General features: G+C 28.7%; 1 protein-coding gene across 1 annotated transcript; it reads left to right on the top strand.

Moving 5' to 3' along the window:
- The first annotated feature begins 907 nt into the window (after nucleotides 1-907).
- Nucleotides 908-21,768, top strand: LOC136970529 (ubiquitin-conjugating enzyme E2 A-like). The gene is made up of 5 exons (XM_067264965.1): nucleotides 908-1,084; nucleotides 12,642-12,722; nucleotides 14,567-14,682; nucleotides 21,088-21,176; nucleotides 21,247-21,768. The coding sequence occupies exons 1-5, from the start codon at nucleotides 1,041-1,043 to the stop codon at nucleotides 21,406-21,408; spliced, it is 492 nt and encodes a 163-aa protein (XP_067121066.1). The 5' UTR covers nucleotides 908-1,040; the 3' UTR covers nucleotides 21,409-21,768.
- Nucleotides 21,769-21,937: the final 169 nt, after the last annotated feature.

A 21,937-nucleotide genomic window follows, 5' to 3' on the forward strand; every position in this document is an offset into this window, starting at 1 on the left:
ACTATGTCGGGCTGCAATTCTAAATCATATTTTTAATTAATTTAATTTAAAGTATATGCTCTTCACCTCAAATTAGTAATGGCTTGCCCCCAGTACATCATATACGGACGACAATGAGAATTTAAAGGTCTACAGTTTTTTTCAAATTGCAGCCCAATAAAAGACTAAAATAGTAACACTGTGTATTATGCCCTTTTTTTATATTTAGCTGGCATTGTTCGCTTTTAAATACTGTATATAATAAAATGACCTGAAAGTAACTAATATCATTCGAATAAAACTTAATTATAATTACAAACGAAACAAACTTGCTGCATGATCTGTTTCTTGCTCGTCGTATGGTGTTATAAACTCCGCCAAATCGGGTGTGTTGCGAAAATAAACGTTTGTCCACCTTATTAAAAAAAATGCCTGTTTAGAAATCGGACTGGAGATCGCTGTGAAGCATATATTATTATCAACAATGATAATCACAATCCCTATTAATTTATTTTTGTGATGTTATTTTTAAAAACAGCACTATGAATATGAATATTTTTCATCTTTTGCTATAACATTATTCAAGTAAATTTTCTTTTCGGTATTCTGAAAAATGTAGGCCTGTTCAAGCATAGGTTTCATCTTTATTTACTTTTTTTTTTATCTACAGAAAGTGGCTTAATTTTTATTCCGCTCAATCTATGACGCGTTACGATTTAGTATTGCTTATAAGAGCATTTCTTGTTTCTTCCATTTTACTTTCTTTTATTTTAAAAATGAAGTAATACATCTTTATTATTAACATATTAGTCTTAATATACTAATATTAACATTAAAAAATACAAAGCATTATTAATTACATTACGGTACTTTAATTACGTGAATTTATTCTAGAATTTTCATTGACGTCACAATTCACATCCTGAATCGTAGTCAAGAATGTTAATGACGTCAGTATCTTCGTAGTAAAGGTAGAAATTTGTAAAGTGGTGTAAGTTCAGCACATTTGTTAAGTTTTTTACGTTTTTTTACGAGATAATAGAAATTAGTTTGATTGAAAAATGTCAACTCCAGCACGTAGAAGACTTATGAGAGATTTTAAAAGGTAATTATTATTAATATATGATTTGACAAGAGTCATCATTGCATCATCACAGACCTCATCTTGAAAATTTTCCTTTTATTTACCACTAATTGAGAAATATCACTCCAACTTATGTAGGCTATTCACATATAACTTCTATCTTATATTAATATTTTTTATAATATACAATATGACATTATAAATTTTTAAGATGTGGCATTTAAATACAATGAAATCTTTATATTCTCCTTTCTCATATGTTTTCTCATCAATTTGCTTTACTTCCTTTCAGTTTCAATAAGTGTTTTGATTTCTATTTGTTTAAAAACTTTACAACAAAAATTGTAAATTTTATATAAATTCAAAAGAATCATATTTTGTTGCATTAACCAAATATTAATATTGATTGTAGGAAAGTATTTGTATATATGATAGAAAATGCTATGTAATTCAATAAATAAGCATGTTTATATGTATACTTGTAACACTCGTGAATAATTTTTTAGAAAAATACACATTTCTTTGTTAATTTTTTATTATTTGTAAGGATAGTGCTGCCAGGCAAGAAACAACTGCCTCTCGTATGATGATCAGAATACCCCCTTTAAAAGTGTATAATAATAATCAGTATTTCTCGAAATGTGTAAACCGTTCGATTTAAAAATTTCTTTCAGAAAAAAGAAATTATTAGAAATTAAGTTTTTATTGTTGTTATAGTGACTTTTTTTATGTACTACTAGTAAAAATATATGCCAATTTTTTAAACATACTGTAACTGTTTTGATTTTGAAGGTCTTTCTGTACCAGTGTATGCGATTTGATATAAATAACTACCCTAAATAAATACTGCAGATGTCTTTTCTTTTTTATTTTTTCTTTACTGAATATGGACGTAAGCAAATATAATAACTTTAATAGTACAATTTATTTAAATTGGTTTTAATATATTTACACAGGAGAATATTTTTGACTTAACTCTTGTTAACTGTTAAAATAAAACACAACATATTTGTACTATAAAAAACTTGTGTGTGAAAATTCTTACTCTTTAAAATGTTTACTTGTATATGAAATTTAGTATATGATATCAAAAGTATGAAACTGAAAAGGTAGTTTGCCAAAATGTATTTATACAAGGAAATGTTAATTTGCAGTTTAAATGTATTATGTTAACTTGAACATAAACACAATTATTATATGTAATTAAAAGCATTTTAATATTTATTAACATTACTATTTAAATTAGCTATTTACTTGAACTCTTAAAAAAAAAAAAGATTACTCAAAATATAGGTGAACTGCCTATATTAAATTGAAATCTATCACATCAACTCTCAAGGTAATTGACTTAAAATAAACTTAAACGTAACACTTAAAATTTATTTTCTAAATAGACATATCATGGTCTATTTGGTACAGGTATCAAGTAGGAGCAATAAATTGTAAACACAGTTCATTAATCTTGCTTGTATGATACACTATAGCCTTGGTGTAAATCATAATTAATAAATTATCCAAATGTACAAAATTAGTTTAATCATAATAAACTCTCATATTTACATAACTTTTTTAAAATACAAATTTTTATGTAAAATTATTTGTTATAATAATAAAAAGATGAGAGATTAAAATTTATCATTTGACAAAAGTTTGTTTTTAAATTCAAGAGCTAGTTGTCACAAGTTTTACTTAACTAGCTAGTAAAATTATCTATCATCTCTGCTTTTTATGTATTGGCAATTATCAAGTTATGACAAGCCAAAAATATAGAGATCAAACAGAATTGATTATTTTTTGTATTTATTTTGGAATTGTTAATTAATTGTTATTAACTATAGATACTTACAATACAAAAATTTGAATTATTAATATTTACACTGAAATTATTTAATCAAAAATATCCTGTAATTGCCCAAATTACTAAGTTATTTTTTTAATAACGATGTAAAAAAACAACATAGAAAAATAAAATGTCATTGATCTCTAACTTAAATTTATTTAGTTATTTTAAAATAGAAGATTAATACATTGTCTTATATAATTTTCTTATTATATGATTTGAAATAGACTAATATTATAATTTATAAGATTTGTTCAATGTTGACCAAGACTTACATCTACAGAAAAATGAAAAATCCGACAAGCACCAAATTATGTCAGTTTATACATATAAACATCTATACTGAAACCGGATGCTTTGCAACGATACACCAACAACTGCTGTAACTATGTCATTCTTCAAAATATTTCCTGTGTGCATCCAGACACCATTGTCATCATTGTAGAGCTTGCTGATAGAAAGAACTGGGCTGCTTATTATAGCCACTGCAGGACATCTTTCTGCAATGTTTCATTTGTCTTGAATTTCCTTCCTCCCAGATGCTCTTTAAAGGGCCCAAATAAATAGTAACCACAGGAGGGCTAAGTTCAGACTATAAGGGACATGGGACAAAATTTCCTGGTGCATTTCAGCTAGAGTTGTCATGTGGAACTAGGCATTGTCATTGAGAAGAATGGCATTTCTGGATAACTTTCTAGGGTTTTTATTAGTAGCATTTTGTACAGCACCTTTTATCAATGTGTAGTAATACTGAGCATTAATTGTGACTCCTTTCTCCAAAAAATCCTGGGTGATAGGTGTTATCCAAATGAAGTGTCCCAGAAGAGAGTTTCCAAAGTCTTACCAGCAGACAGTGCATTTATTTATTTAATTTTTGTGGTGGAGAACCATTAGGGTTTCTCAAATGGGATCCCGGGATCCTAGTTGTTTTTTTAACCCAGGAAATCCTGCAAATTTCTTAAAAATTCACTTTTTTCTTATTTTGTGTTAAGGTTGAGGAAACTTTGCAAATAAAAAGTATAATGAACTCATAAACTGTCAGAATGCATTTGTATTTATTAATTTTAAACCTACTTATTAGTTTTTTAAATTTTTGCTTGTTGTGGCATGTCACAAATGGTCAATAATCAATATGTAGCTTATTTGTGGCAGGACTCTAAAAATTCTTTACTTGTCAGAACCTGTAATATCTATTAATAATTGTGCTTATGCTGTCTTAATTTTTAATTTTAATGCCCAGTAGCTTCAATAACTGCAAGGTTGTGCAAATTGGGCAAGGATACAAACGAGTATGAAGTCTGCAAGTATGAAATTTTTCTTCATAAAACTGATTATTAAAGACAAACAAACTGCCAAATTATTGGGCTATAAGCTTGATGTTTCTATTAAAGCAGCCAAGGTAGACAAATCAAGAATACTAGAGAACAAAAGAAGTACTGGCATGTATCTCGAAAATGAACTAGAAATCTTCCAGGCCATAGATGAAAAAACACGTCTGTCTTCTCTTAAATGCATTAAAGACTATTCCACCCACACGAATTGTCATAAATATAACTAGACATTGTCACTTAAGTAGTCAGTTTTCTGTGGTTCCAACTGACTTACATAGGCATTAATGTTAAAAAAAACTCTGGTTTACTCAACAATGTTTAACTCATCACCACAGAATAAATTGACATACTTTTTCTGTCCCATACTCGTTTAGATGTCTGATAAGTCAACTCCTCCTGAAAAAATGAGTTCAGACCACACAGCTTAACCTCACAGCAGAATCCGACTTTGCATTTTCTTACCTTTTATTCATGCTTTATTTGCAGCGTTTCACATTTCTGTTAGAAATGAGTATCCGAAAGCTAACAACACTTATACTGAAGAAAAAATACAAACTTGAATTTGAATGTAATAAAACTTTACAAGGTGAATTTGCAAAACAAGAAAACCTTCCAACAACATTGGCGGGAATTCTGAGAAAGAAAGGAAATTAAGAAACTTTTTCTTGGGTCTTTGTTTCAGCTGTCTCAAACACCAGAGAAAGTCTCCATACAAAGATGTCGAAGATGCTCTGGTATGTTGGCTAAAGCAAATTCATTCATCAAATCTTCTCATTTCAGGGTGATACTGAAACAAAAAGCAATGGAAATTGTTGAGGTACTTGGATTAGAAACCAACTTTAGTGCCAGTGATGAATGGTCAGAGATGCATTTCATGTACTGTATAAGCACTACTGTATTTTTCTATTTGTAGTTTTGTGGTTTTTTTTTCAACTTTATTTTAGTCATCATATTGGATAACTCGACACATTTCCACTTTCCCTTGGGGTGTTGATTTATGCGGACTCGAGTGTATATACAGAGTACCTAAAAGTAATTTTTCCTAAGTTTTGCTAAATATCTGAATATGACAGTACAAATTATTTGATGGTATAAACTTTTTATAAGTTATTAGTGAGATCTTAAAAAATGTAAAATAAGAGATGATGATTGATAATTAAATTCTTTTAAGTTTATTAATTTTAGCTTTATATATATATTTTTTTATTGTCATATGTTTTAACAGTGCATTTATTCAAGTATGCAAAAAGATATGCAGAGAAAGATATGCATTCTGTCTCTTTTCAACATTATGTGGCATTAGAAAAGTACATCTCTTAATTTTTTTAAAGAAAAAATATCAGTTTTATGAGTGAGATTTTTCTGTATTTATGTAATTTTGTTTTTGCAAAAAATTAAGTATAGCATATTTCTGATTTATAGTTAGGTTTTCCTAAGATAAAGCAGACAAATTTGAATAAATTAAGACCAGTTTTAGTATGTGTGTTGTTATCATGATCAACCATTGTTGATCTAAAACACACCCTTAGTGGTAACTTAAAATCATATACAATGCCTTACTTTTGCCAAGGAAATGCTTTTTATTTGCAAACATTTTCAGCTTGTTCAACAAACCATCCACAAGCGTTGAATTACGTTGTTGATCCACAGCTGGATGAAGATCTTAAGTTTTTTCCATTTTTCTGTGTTTGGTGCTTTGTTTTTCCAATTTAAGTCAATCACTTTTCTCATTTCATCACATCATTGTACTTGTTTCCACTATTCACCACAAAGTTTATAAGTTGTTAGTCATTTTTTATCATATGCTATTGTCAAACTTTTAATACAGTATTTGATGTGTTAAGAATATTTAAATGCAAAAATATCTTATTTTTGTAGCAGAATTATTTGTTTAATTCATATGAATATTTTAAACATACAAAGTGGTTGTAGTCTTTCCCTGATTACAAACACTATGTGAAAACTGCTATATTTAGAAACCTGTGATTTGAGGCATAATTTAGTTTGATTTTTCGAGGTTCCCCATACTGGACTGTTATGTAAACTGAATGGTCCAGGTGGCACTGCAATGCCATCATCAAAATGGCTTTGTTACAAGAGAGAGCTGAACATGTTCTGTGGTTTCATGAGACAAAATCACCAATTCAGCAAAACTTCAGAAAAGAGTATGGATAAGAACCAGCATATACAAAAAGAATTAAAGGTTGGGTATATAAGTTTAGAGACTGGTGTTAGTGACATGAAAAGAACTGGAAGAACAAGTGTGAATAAAGAAACTGCTGACACTATGCATGAAGCTTTTCAGTGCAGTCCCTGCAAATCCACTTTCATTGGATTTAAAGTTTAAATAGACTGGAAAAGTCTGCTATATTTATATTATAAGAATAAAAATTACACACATACTTGTATCAAAATTTATTAAAAAGAACAAATTGAAAGATTAAGTTTGGAAAGACACATTTTTTTTTTATATTTCTAACTGTAGTTGCAAATTTAAGTTGTAATATAGCAATATCTGATGAATAAATTTATTTTCATGTGGATAATATAATTACCAAATATGAAATAAAATAAAATACATATTCATTTTTGTAATAACAATTATTGTTGAAATTATATTAAGATAGATAAAATAGTTTAGTTTATTTTCAATATTGATGAATCCTTTCCTATTGTTTTTTAATATTTAATGGTCTCAGTAACTGTTGTTAAAAATTTTTAAGCCATTAACAAAGAATATTTCTTTTAAGAAATTTCTCATGATTTCTCAATCATAAACTATTACTGGTATTGTTTGAAAAGACTGTTGATTAAAAATATTGGTGATTATTATTTTTGTAAAGAAATACACACAAATTTACATTTGTGCTAAATTCTACTTTAAAAATAAATTAATTTTAATTTTAAAATAATTATGGTTTTTATTCATAATTGCTGAAATCATTTATAAGATTACAAATTTTTATTATGACAAAATAGTAATTCAATTATTAAATTATCAAATATTTTGAGTTATTTTTAAAAATTTAAGTATAAAAGTATAGCTCAAAATTAAAACTTGATTTTTTTTTCTCTTTTTGTATTACTTGGTTAGTGAAAATTGATTTAGAAATGCTGCCAATTTCAACAATAAATTAGTCTGTCTTCAGTATTAATGAATACATTATAAATAAATAGAATCCTTTTGGTTCTCACTCACAATATGTCTATCTAAATTCTCTTTCACTTTTTGTTTTTTTTACTTTAATCTGTTATTTGGACAATCATCTTTCTGTTAGAGCTGCTGCAAACTAACGCTAACACACATTTGGTAGAGTTTTGCTCTCGCAAAGCTGTAGTTTGCGGCAGATCTTAAGTTTTGTCATTTTATGAGCATTAGAGGAGTAGAGGCAAGTTTTTGGTTGACAGTTTGGTTCTAATCTGCAAAAGTTGGCAAAACTTTCAATTTCAAATTCTTCTGTTGTAAAATTATTTCCAAGTTAGATAGAACCCTCTAATTCTCACTTCATCACATGCAGAAATCTGCTTGACTGTGTCTAAATTAGTTAATAAGAAAATTTTGGAAATTTTTATTAATAGTAGGAGATGAAAAATCAACTCCAGTACTGTTACAATGAAAAATAAGGTGTAATATGATATATTTTTCACACAGTATTATTCATTGGTCTGCAATTTGAAAAAAATGTAGACCTATAAATTCCCACTGTCGTCCATCCATCTGTTTTTCCTTATCTCAACAACAGAGTTAGATAGAAATCTGAGACCAGATACGGAAACCTTAGGGACAGGAGGCTCTGCTTAACTGTATACAAACTTCCAATGCAAGCTGGAAGTCATGCTATTTCAATTCAAAAAGTTCTCCCTGAAAGCAGTTAATAGATGACTGGCGCAACTGTATTGTTAAAGGACAAGTATGATATACAGAGCCAAGCCACTAATTTGAGGTGGAGAGCATATATTTTAAATTAAATAAATTAAAAATTGCAGCCTGGCATTGTGACGATGTCACAATAAATAATTGCTTGTAAAGTAATTATAGTAATAGCAATGCTCCTTACAGAATGTAATAGTTGAAACAAGGCAAAATATCAATTTAATACATTATGTTTATTTCTGCTGTAATCTATAAACAAACACTATTTTTAGTTCTAAATGTATGTATACAGTAAAACTTTCCATTTGTGATCACTCAGGGAAAAATCAAAGTGGGTGCTATTTATAACTTTTATTTCAATATAAATTATTACAGAATTTTCAATAAATCGCAAAGACAAGAAGGATGTGTATTCAAAATTTAAGATAAGTTTTAATAGCAAATTAAACTATTTTAAGCAATTAATCTGTTTGTATTAATGGTAAACTTACTGCTTTTGTCAAACATTTTTTCATGTTATTAATAGTTTGATTTATCAAATCAATCAGTTTTGAAATATTAGACACTTGGTTAGTGAAATGGAATGTCTATGTAAATGCTCTGTGAACATTTTTGATATTCAGAGTAATGTAATCTGATGAAGGTTTTTGAGTAAGGCCAAAAATGTTAGTTATAAGAATTTATGGTTGTTTACAGTTCTGTCAACAAATGCAAGTTGCCAAAAGAAGTCATCAACCACCCTAATTCTCTTATTACTAAAGACAAGTTATATTTCATTGGTTAGTGATAATCATAATAAGATTCCTGGAAACAGAACAAAGAAAGCAGATCTATACAACAAGGAAATTGCTTGTGAAGTAACTCCACACAATCTTGTGCAAATAGTCACATATCAGAGGGTGAGTTGGTGGAAGAGACCAAAACTATATGGTTACATATTACAGATGGCTACAAAATAGAAGTCTATATCCCATTTTAAATCAATGGAAAAATTTTGCCAAACATTTCTGTTGGTCACAAATTCAAGGTAGGCAGAAAGAACGGTTGGTCACAAAGGGAAGTTTTACTGTATTTTATAAATTGAATTAATATAAAAAAATTATTTTTTAGTATATTTATTTAAGCCTGTTTTTATTGATAGAATATAAATTAAGATGTAGGTCAATCATTTTTGTTTTTTAGCTGTTTTTTAGTTATTGGTGCCTGCAAGCTTATTTTTTGTAGATGAAAATATTGTCATGGTATGGTGTAAAATAATAATAAAAATAAATGTTTTCTGTTAAAAAAATATTAAAACTTTGTTTATAAATGTTCTATTTTTTAGTTTAGTATTAAAGTTGTATGCTGACATTTAATTGTATTAAGCTCTTTTATTTAATATTAAAATCAATGTTAAATATGGTTAGATTATTAATTGAAACAGGAGCTTATTTAAGATCTAATTAAATAATACAAATTTTTAGAATCAGATTAAAAGATTAGATGATTATTATAATAACTAAAGAGAAAACAATTGGTTACTTATGTTTCTTTAAATTTATTTAAAGTTTTCAAAATAAATTACAGATTTCCTTCATTTACAGTAGATTACATTCTGATGAATTCATTGTAAGTTGAATATTATATGTTAAATAACTAACTACTGTCACTGAATAAGTAAATAAACATTTATCGTAAATATTTTAACTGATATTAATAAATGTTTTACTACAGGTTCCGTATAAATTTCTAATATAAAATTCAAATTTTTAAATTGCATAATAATTCACAAAACCAGAGAAATACCGTATTTACTCGAATATAAGACGACTTCACATATAGGATGTGGTGTGACTTTAAAGATCAAAATAAAGAAAATTAGATTTATTAATACAATTCTAATTTTATTTCATTTAATCACAAGTAAAATATCAAATGCACATGTAAATGCACACATTGTCCTGCAAAAATTACTAGCATTTTAATCTTTAAGGAAAAATCTTGTAAAATTGACAACATAATTTGTTCACATAAAGCGGAACCTTTTTTTTTTTGCCAATTCTTAACAGTCGAATTCACTCATTCACTCTTCGTCAATTACACTTATGAGTTTTTCCAAATTCTGATTTCTGAATAATCATTTTTCACATGGGAATAGATTAAAACTTATATCGTGCTCCCGTTTGATTTTGAAATTGGAATTTCAATCTGGAATTCAATTCAAAAGCTTTGCTTTTCCTATTGCTATTCATCTTTACTCCTGACAATATACAAGAACGATTCAAACGATCCAGATAAAATTCATCTGTTTTTAAATACAAGAGGGTAAGCATCCAGAATAAAGTGCAAATACACAGTTCACAAAAATTTTATTTTCAAAAACACAAAGAATCTTTTGCTTGTGCCTATAGGACAACCTAGGAATTTGAAGCTGTGATAAATGAATAAAAACCTCGTCTTATATGTGAGTAAATACAGTAATTATTAAACCCAGCCATACCTTCAAAATTCAGAGAGAACGGTTCAAACCCAGTGAGGTGGATGATTTGAAATATTTAGGCCTCAATAACCATTTCCAGGTCAGTGAGGTGCAGGTCACAACCCTAGGCTGAATGGATGCTGTGCCATACCTGGCACCAGTGTAAAATATCATACAGCATATCATTAGCCCAGTAACAGATCAAAATTCAAAGTTTGATAACTACTAAATTGCTAGTACACCATCATAAAGTGGGATATGACTTATGAAATTTTATGTTGGTTTATCTATTTTATGAAAAAATTGTATGGGTTAAAACTGGTGGCTCACTAATTTTTTGTTGAGAAATTTTGAAAATAGATACATTTTTATTATTTAAGCATTTATAACAAAATCAAATAAATTTTAGTTCAATGCTGTAACCTTATTCTTCTTAATCTCTTATGTAATTGTACCATCAAAGAGTACATGAAAATTTAAATTTTTTCTTTTCTGACCTATAGAGAACTAAAAATTTATTTAACTCTAAACCATTTGTTAAAAATGAAATAGAATTTTTTAAAGGTTAAAAAATCAAACAAGTCTTTCATAGAGAAAAAAATACTGTTTTTTATTACATGATATTTATTCCTAAATGCATTTTGTCAGTTTTCTGGCCTCCTCAGTAGGGCTTACAAATCTATATATATAATCAAGACGAGTTAATAATAATAATAATAATAATCAGTGCAGAGTCCAAACTGTTAGGAGTTGAAAGTTGAAATTTGCTACACAGTTAGGATACGTCACAAGAATGCAAACTAAGAAGGGATTTTTTGAAATACCTCTCCACGGGGGGAGAGACAGGATTAAGGATTTCAATTAACAATGGAAGTGTCAAGTAACAATGGAATTGTTAAGAGAAATCGACGTGCATGATGCAGATGCAGTTTTTTTTTGTTTTTGCGGGAAATCGAACACATTTTTAGACCCATCTAAAAATTCTCTAATTAGTCTGGAAATGGGGGACCCAATTCTTGCATTCTGTGAAAACGGGTAAGGTTGACTGTAATGTAATCTTAATTTTCGCTAAAACTGTTAAGAGTTGAAAGCTGAAATTTAGTATACAGTTAGGGTACCAAACTTAAGTACCAAAGTGTTAAGTAACAATGGAGAACAAGAGAAAGCGATGTGCAAGATTTACGGGCTCTGGAAAAAAGAGAAAAATGAAAAAGGGTAATATGTTAGAACACATTCGATTTTCAAATTTAAACAGATTAGTTCGGTTTTTCTCTACCTTTTTTCTTTAGAACATTCGATGAAAATCGAACGATATAATCAGAACACTTCGTGAAAATCAAACAATATTGGAACATTCGATTTTCAAATTTAAACAGATTAGTTCAGTTTTTCTCTACCTTTTTTCTTTAGAACATTCGATGAAAATCGAACGATATAATCAGAACACTTCGTGAAAATCAAACAATATTGGAACATTCGATTTTCAAATTTGACCTTTCTTTAGAAATACTTAGTTTGTTGATGAAATTACTCCTTTTCTTTTGTGACTATAATGTAAAAATCTTAATCTTCGCTATTGTTACTTTTGCCCGAGCAACACTGGGCCTACCTGCTAGTACAAATATAATTTAAAAAGCCAACAATGACAAATTTTCATTACCCAATTTGTGTACTCTTTGATAGTACAATTACATAAGATTGAAAAATTCTGACTCCATTGCTTTTAATAATTTATTTTTACAATCATCTTAATCTGTTCAAGATTAAAATGTAAGTGGCTCTAGCTCACTGGCTTGTCCAAATTGGTATGTTAATATGCTTGCTGTTAATCATTCTGATGTAAAATGATGAGAAAATAGTCAGTATTGAAGAATATATTTGTTAATATTAGTGATGAGGAATATATTATTTTTAAAGACTTGTAAGGTAATATTTAACCAATTATTACTAAAAAAAATCTTTTATTTTTGTTTAGCTAATTTACAGTTTGGCAATAAGAATATAGCATTTGTTTAATTTGTTTAAATATTGAGTTGATGATAGACATTTTAAAGAACTTCGATTATTTTAAATAGATTACAAGAAGACCCTCCTGCTGGGGTTAGTGGAGCACCAACAGATAACAATATTATGATGTGGAATGCTGTTATATTTGGGTAAGTATATTAAAACTTTATACAATAATTAACTATTTCTTTAGCATTATATACCCAGCTTATCATTTCTGTATAAAGCACTATTTTATAAGTTACACATAAAATGCTATTTTTACTATAAATATATATATTAGAAAATGTAACTTCTCTGTTGCCAGTTTTGACTAGTTCTCTTGGTATATTGTGAATATTCATAATCCGCTAAGAGAGATTTTGTTTATATTCACATAACTAATCAGAACATTTATATCTGTAAGTTCATATGCAGTAATATTCTACTGTCTGGTAATCCATTGTTTTGCCATAATTGTGTTGTGTATATATTCTTGTTGTTTTTGCAGATTCTAATTGGTAATGAAGGTTGATAGAGATGTTTTTTGGCATATCATCTTGCTTCCTAGACAGATAATTCAAAAAATACAGTTAACCCTATATAGTTACAACATAAGACCAACACTCTACAACAGTGGTTCTTGACCTTACAAAGTATATGACCAATCATATACTTTTTATTATGAAAAGTTAAAGGAGGATAGTTTTCAATTTTGTGAAATGTAACATTTTGTTGGCAGCTAAGACTCTTTGCACTGTTCTGGAGATAGTGGCATGTCTTCCATGAATCTCCAAAGATAAGAATTTGTTATAACATGCAAAAAATGTTATAACCTCTCTCTAGCTTTCCCCACATTAATTATAGATTTTCACACATTTTTGAAAAAATGGCATCAAAGATGGAAAATTGTACTGCAGTGGTTTCCAACCTTTTTGTACCTGTGCCCCCCTTTAAAAAAATTGTTGCGCCCCCTTAATTTTTTTAACAATCTAATTTCATAAATACTCAACTGATATTATAATTTATTTAATGGGCTACAAAATAATATACAATATTATGTAAAAATATACATAAAAAAATAATTATTTATTATAAGAAATAATAATTTTAAATGTAATAAAAACAAATTTTACAAAAATACAAAAAAAAGAATATATAATTAATACAACATTATAAAAATTTAATGCGACGGTTGAGCTTGTTTTTCGGCACAAATTTTCTCAAACCATGGTATCATTGAAGAAATCGCGGTTTTCAGTTCCTTTTCAATCACTAAGCGAGATCGATACTTTGTTTTTAAGACAGCTACTGTAGAAAAACCAGTTTTAGCATTTGTACCCGAAAAATTCGCGGCGAGGATTGTGGATTACATATACCTATTTTGCTGATTCATTTTTTGACACCTATTCGACTTTTTTGGTTTGTATTTGAAAATGATATTTTGGAAACAGCTGCATGCCTCCTTGCAACAGTCTCGTGCCCCCCACAGGTTGGAAACCACTGTTGTACTGTGTGTGTAGTACACCTTTATATTCTCTACATTTAAGTCAGTCATTGTGCTAACATATTATGGAATTACAAAAAGACATATTTTTCAATGTTCCACTTATTCCAGAATCACATCGTAAATATTTTCTGAAATGTACGTTTCAGGAAAGTGAATGGCATTTAGTATTACCATTTTATGTTTGAATTCTGAAAAATTTTAAAAATATATTAAAATACTTAAAAAAAAAACCCTTATCTATTATTTATGATCTATATTAATCCAACTTCATTACAAATCTTTCTTGCCCATTTCATCTGTGTATATTAATTTACTTTTTAAATATTCTCCTCAGTAGTTTAACTTAATGGTCATTAAATCAAACAACTCCATTACTGAGGATATTGTATTTTTAATACGAATATTTTCTATAAATGAATACAATAAAGAAAAATAAGATTCATTAATGTAAATGATTTGATCGTTTATATATTATTTTTAATTAATTAATGCATTTTCTTTTAGGCCACATGATACTCCATTTGAAGATGGTACTTTTAAGTTAACTTTAGAATTTACAGAAGAATATCCTAATAAACCAGCAACTGTTAGATTTGTGTCAAAAATGTTTCATCCAAATGGTAAGCATTTTGAAAAAATATTATTATATAGAGTTGAGTTGGTGCATATGAAATTGCTATTTTGAACTAAAAATTCCAAACAAAAAATACTTGTAATAATTTTGATTTAAATAAAATGATTACATTGACTTTTTTATACATGCTTTCCAACAAGTAACTAAATCATTTGTCTTTGCATAAAAATTAGTGTTCTTTCATGAAATGATTCCTGATAAGATGCTTTTCAATAGCTCCTTCATGTTCAAATTGTTGATTTTGCAAAAGATTATTCAAACTCTTTTAGAAATCTATTGGTAGAACTGGGCAGTACTTTAAATAAAAGTATTTTAATTCCTACTTCAAATATTTTGGGACTGTTTTGGTATTTTTATTTGAAATACAAGGTATGTTAGCTTAGAAGTGCCAAGAAAAATTTGACATAAGTAGTGACATTCCCTCATCAATATTTTTCCTCCAAAACCACTTGATCAGAATGGTGACAGGAAGGGTTTATTGCATCTGACTTTATTCAGAAACTAAAATTGCTTGAGGTTCAGAGAAATCTTAAAGCTGAATTTGGGAATCCAGTACCAAAATTCAAGACATTATCCTAGACAAAAAAAGCATTTCAATACAATGGGAAACATGCAACTTCCACATTTAGGTAGGCCTGTCTCTATATGTAATAAAGCCAACAAAGCCTGTCTTCCCTTAATTGGAGAGTTCCCACAAAAGTCAGTCAACCAGAAACCTGTTTGCTAAACTGAATATTCTGAAGCATCCACATATCTAGCATGAAATAAAGCATTATTTATACCCCTCTAAGCTAATTCACTCTCTCCATGAGAATGAATCAGATTCACCTATCAGACGTGCTTGCAGTTTGCCAAAAAAATGTATCAAAAAGCTTCAAGACAGTCCAGATTTGAGAAACCATGTCATCTGTATTGATGGAGTAAATTTCATTTGTTTGAAAGTGTAAATAGGCACAGTTCCATAAATTGGGCTACTGACAATCCAAAGCCTTTTGTGGTCATATTCAGCAATAATGATGTGGGATGGTAATGAGTGATCTCGTGGACCTGTTCTTTTTAGATGATTGGTAAATGGTCAAACTTATCTCAACTTAAATTAAGGATACTATTTAGAGATTCTACAAGAAAATGATGGCAACAAGATAGGGCCTTCCTCAATAGCCACAATTGTGCATTATGGTTAAATGACACATTTCCTGGAAGATGGAGCAGTCACCTGATTTTACACCTCTCAATTATTTTCTGTGGGAATATTTTAAGAACAACATTTATGCAACATCTTATGAACAGTCTTGAAGACATGTGCTAGGTGATTATTGCTGAGTTCAGGAACATATCCTTTTTATATGCTTTAAGGCACATCTCCATTGGTGTGTGGGATTGGAGCAAAGGGGGTGACAACATTGGTAGTGCACAGGTTAACCATGAGATATCAACTAATCAGTCTTTGGATAATTTTCAATCTAGTTTGTTTAAATGAAACCTTGCTTTCACAACAAAACTAATGTTTTTAATATCACAGCACTTTAAACATTTCTACTACTAACTACTACTACTACTAACATCCTATATTTTTGAAGGATGTAGTTATAAACAAAAATGCTGGAGCAGGGTAATGGTTTTATGGGGGTTAATAAATCTAATAAAAGCAAAAGCATAGAAGCAAAGATCTTTCAGTGTAGAAATTGTGCATCAAGTTAACTTTTGATATACAGTCAAACCTGTTTTTATGCGCTCTTTTTATGTGCGATTTTTATTTGTGCGATTTTTTTAATGCGAATTTTTAATTTATTCGGTTTTTTTTGTGCGATTTTTAATTTGTGCGGTATAGTTGGCGACTAGTCTCGTGCGATTCGTCATGTCTCACGTTGACTTATTATAGCTAAATAAACTTATTATAGCATAAATGCACTTATTATAGTAATATTATTGCATGAATATGCGAAAAATGAAATAATTTACTTTTTAAGTCAACAAAACACCACCTGGACAAAAATATGTAAAACAGACGATAGACCAGACGATGCAGTCAAGTGCTGACATCTGTTGTCAATAAATTCTATTTCGTACGGTTTTGAGTTATTTTCTACGTGAGACTTTTTTATGCGTTCCCTATTCACCGCATAAAAAAAATATTTTTTTAATTGTGTTGCGAAAACTATTTTTTACAGCCATTCGTGAAGTTTCGTGCGATTTCTTTTTATGCGTTTTTTTTAATGCGGTCCCTATCCCCCGCATAAAAACAGGTTTGACTGTACCTAGTTTGTTTAAGATTTATAAGTTAACAATTTGTTAAATATTGATATTGGATTTTAATATCAATCTTGAATATTATTATGTGAAGGCAGCCATTTTTAAAACACAAATTAACACACTTAGAAGCCCTAATATTTAGGAGTGATGTTTTTTTTGGCAGAAAATGTGTTTGTAGTATTACAAGTTAGAACATAAGTAAATAATTTATAGTTAAATTTAGTAGCAATATAAAAATTAGCTAATTTTGTAATTTTTCTATGCTACTTGCCCTTGAAAAAGCTATTCAGTGATTCAGTAAAAAGCACAAATAATTTTCAAAGTATTTGAAAATTATTTGAGCACTTCAGAATACTCACAAATATTGGTATTTAAGATATACTGTATTTAAAACATTTTGAGCATTAAATGTATACTGTTTGATATATTACTGTCATATTAATGTATACTGTAATATTCATATTTTCTCCCTTGTTGTTGTTTTATTTTTGTTTTCATTTAAGAAAACAACAAAATTTGTCAATAAGATTTTTCTCAAAATTAGAGACAATTCCTTTCAGTGTGATGTATCTCAAGCCTGCATGCATTAACTAATCCTTTTGATGAGTACGTGTGTGTGTGTGTGTGTTTGTGTGTACAGTGGAACCTCGCTTAACGAGCAAAATTTGTTCCAGAGTCTTACTCGTAATGCGAAACACTCGTTAAGCAAAACAATTTTTCCCATAGAAATTAATGTAAAATACTATAATGCATTCCACGCTGAAAAATATACTCAAATATTTTATGTATAATATTTATTCAAAGAAAATTATATAATAAACATTGTTAAGGACCATGAATCATCATCTTTTCTTCTAGCATGGAATGAACCAACCTGAAATGAGAATTTGATTTGCAGAAAACCAAAAAAATCAGATAATTTGTTCAATAAACACACCAAATTCTTGCGCTATGCAAAGGCTATAATTAAATATTAGAAATTAACTGCTACCTCTTGTCAAATTAATTATGTTTCTATCTCATATTAAATTTAATAATCTATATATATATATATATAAAAACAAATGTATGTCTGTTGTCTGTCCTTCATACATTACCACACCATTTATCCGATTGCCATAAAACTTTGGGAAATTGTTTAATACACTCCTGCGAAGGTTTCTGGCATATGTGAAGACCACCATTTCCCCCCTTCCAAAAATATCTTTATATATGGATTAAGGCTTTTATGTCCATCAGATGGGGCTAACTCTGACGAACTAAGTTTGCTTTTCTCTGAGAATAGATAGAAAAATGATCTGCTTTAGTCCATCTATATAAATAAAATATAATGTTTGTTTGTTCCTACCGATTCCTTTGAAATTTTGACAAAATGTTACATTCAAATACGCACGTGTTTTTATATAATATACATGTCTAAATTCCCCCTACTGGGGGGAGATGGACAGGATTGAGGTTTACCGTAAAGAACACGGCTTCTATTATACTATTTTACATGCGGTTTTTTGCGTTTTAATAGGTTACATCAACAGAATATACACTAAAAAGGGATTTTTTGATATCCCCTTGCGGGAAAGAGGGACAGGATTAAGGCTTACTGTGAAGAACTTGACTTTTATTATACTGTTTTAGATGTGTGTTTGATTCCATTTTAATAGGGTACGTCAAGAGAATGTACACTAAAAAGGAATTTTTTGAAATTCTCCCCACGGGGGAAGTGTTATACATTTATAATATATACATTTTGAGCCACAACAACGCGTGGCCGGGTCTGCTAGTTATAAATAATTAATTTTTAATTTAGACATTTCTGGAATTTAATTTGGAATTGGTCATTAAATTAATACAAGATGGAAGTATAACTGCCTACCTCTAGTCAAATTAATTAATTTCTAATATGAAATTATAGCCTTTACACAGCCCAAGAATTTGGCATATCGTTTGGCATGTTTATTATATAACGGGTTATGGTTGTTGATGTTTATATGTAATGTGTTGGAAAAATGTGTGATCACAAGTGAGACTAAGATGCTAGCTGAATGAGTGCTAGATGGAGCATGTGCACAATCCGGGACTTCCCCTCTCTTGGCCATTCGGTATGCGAAAATTCGTTCGTTAAGTGAGTCATTTTTGACAATTTATTTTTGCTTATTATGCGAGTGCTTGTTAAGTGAGGTTACACTGTATAAGCACGCGCACACATGTGGTGGACTCTACATATTAAGTGCATGTGTGTATATATGTTATGGACTAAGTGATGAATATGGGCATTATAAACAATACCCAGTTGTCATGAATAATGACAAACAACATCAGACATTGTAATAAATTATGATAAAGAACATGAAATGTATCACATTGACTGGTCAATACGAATACTGCTAACATCATTCCTCAAAGTATCTGTTGGGCAAAGTGGTGATGATGATGATCCAACAAAATATTAAATTTTTTTTTTACACCATATACCAAAATGACATTCCAAAAGTTTCCTTTAAGTTTTTTATGACAAAATTATATAAATTTTGTTAATTAAATTAATGTCAACAGAAAGTATTAACACAGTTAATTTTTTTAAAAATATTTTTGTTTTTATCAGTATACAGTAGAGCATCGATTATCCGACTTAATTGGGGACTGGGGTTGGTCGGATAACCGAAAAGTATGAAAAAATACATTATTAGTATAGTGTATTAGGCCTGGTTTAAATACTAGCCTCTCTTTCATGGTAAGCTAAGCTCTTTCATGGTCTGCTGCCAGCTAAAACATGCAAAAATTTAACAAAAATAATATTAAAGTAGCAAGACATAACCAAATATTGTAGTGCCACGTCACTAGCGGACATTTGAATTTGTCAACTAGAACACGGTCGGTTAACTGATAAGTCGGTTAATCGGGGGTCAGATAATCGATGCTCTACTGTATTTAAAAAATATTTATGAAATTTTCACAAATTATTTTGTTGAATGTGATGTAATTGCTGAAGTTAATTTAATAACACAAAATAAATTATTATATAGTTTGTGTTAGTTAATGATTTTAATGTAATAAATGTACAGTACCTATATTAATATAAATCATATAATGAGCATGTTTTTCTTAAAATATTTTAAGAATATTTTATTTTTGGTAATTATTTCAATTGAAAAAAGTGATTAACTTTGAAAATGAAATTGCACAATGGGAATGTACAGGTATACCTCACCTTACGTCAGTAATTGGTTCCAACAGAGAAGACTTAAGTCGAATTTACTTGTCACTAGGCTAAACCACAAATAACCATTTCCAGTTCTGTATTTTATTTATAAATGCATTTTTAATAATATATGGTTAATAAGAATCTATTTTAAGCTTACAAACAAATGACTTTTTTTCTGTACTATATTAAAAATTAAAATTTATCTAAATTTACAAATATATGTACAGTACATGTTTACAGTACTCTTTATATCATCTTAGAGCAAACCACATTAACAAATAAAGTAAAAGGATTTTGTAACGTTAAATAACAAATAGTTATTAAAATTATTTTGTGATAATAGAAAATAAACTAATTTACGTTAAATTTACTAATAAAGACTGCTAAACATAATGTTTTCATATTTTGTTCTCTAGGATTTATGATGTACAGTAACATTTACTGTAAATGTATTTTAATATGATTTTATATACTTTTATTCTTATTTATTGTATAGTAATATGATTTTATGTCTGTCCGTCACAAATATTGAAGTCGCAATATCACTAGAAAAGCGTTAGAAGCACATAAAGTCGAATAAAATGACTTAAACTTGACTTTTGTTTGTCAAAAATATATATATATACACGAAAAAACGATGTATAATTGAGAATGACTTAACTTGAAATGATGTAACCTGAGGTATACCTATACTTTATGCATTATGTCTGGTCAATTTAATAAATTAATTTATATTTATCAGACTGCATGGCCATATTAAATTTACTGTTTTTTTTTTATGCAGGTTGAATTTACATTATATATACACTCTTAGAAAAGTTTTCTTATAATGCAAACAATATTAAATAACATTTTAAAATTTAAGTCATTGTCTGTATTGAGTTTATTAATTTTAAAAATTTATCATGTAAATTAATGCATTTTTCTTGTCCGATTTAGTTTATGCAGATGGGAGTATCTGTCTAGATATATTACAAAATCGTTGGAGTCCAACTTATGACGTTTCTGCAATATTAACATCAATACAGGTAAAATTTGATTTTTGTTTTTCCTTGAAAGTTTACAATATACTTACAATTACGAATTTTTATTTTCCAGTCACTACTCGACGAACCCAATCCAAATAGTCCTGCAAATAGTCTAGCAGCCCAGCTCTATCAAGAAAACAGACGAGAATACGAAAAGAGAGTAGCTGCTATTGTAGAACAGAGCTGGTTAAATTTTGGAGACGACGATGATAAAGAAGAAAAACAATCTTAGAAAATAATAATTGTGTAATGAATGAATGTAAAGAATCTCCTTCCTGTTTTGAATGAATGCTACTAAATGTTATACTGTGGAAATGTTTCAATCATACTCAATAAGAAAGGAATTTTATTTAAGACAAATTTGGATCAGACTATTGTATTTATGTACATACTGAACAAAAAAACTTTGGGTAGATGATATGGAAAATAAACTTTTGATATTTTGAGATTTTTAATACTTTTAACAATTGAGTAAAAGGCAACTCATGTAAATGCAAATTATTATCCTCAAAGTAGATTTCTATTTTGAATTATATGTACAAATATAATTATATATATATAAGTTACAAAAATAAATTTGTGCATTAATATATATTGGCTCTAGTGTGAATTTTAGATTTCTATTGGACGTTGAGGCATACATAAATTATAAAATGCTGAAGCATCCCAGAAAGAAGGATCTTTCCATCCACACCAACCCTGAAAAGAAAAAAGTTTTCTAATACTGTACTTGACCAAAAGCTAATACAGGAAATAAAAAT

This window comes from Centruroides vittatus, unplaced genomic scaffold (genome assembly GCF_030686945.1).
Source record: "Centruroides vittatus isolate TY-2023 unplaced genomic scaffold, ASM3068694v2 contig_2019, whole genome shotgun sequence".
Taxonomy (NCBI): Eukaryota; Metazoa; Arthropoda; class Arachnida; order Scorpiones; family Buthidae; genus Centruroides; species Centruroides vittatus.

What these genes read in the sequence shown, in the direction of transcription:
- LOC136970529 (XM_067264965.1), top strand. Translation starts at nt 1,041, where the DNA reads ATGTCAACTCCAGCACGTAGAAGACTTATGAGAGATTTTAAAAG. An exon ending in TGGAATGCTGTTATATTTGG is followed by an intron (nt 12,723 to 14,566) that starts GTAAGTATATTA and finishes ATTTTCTTTTAG; the next exon opens with GCCACATGATACTCCATTTG. An exon ending in CAATATTAACATCAATACAG is followed by an intron (nt 21,177 to 21,246) that starts GTAAAATTTGAT and finishes TTTATTTTCCAG; the next exon opens with TCACTACTCGACGAACCCAA.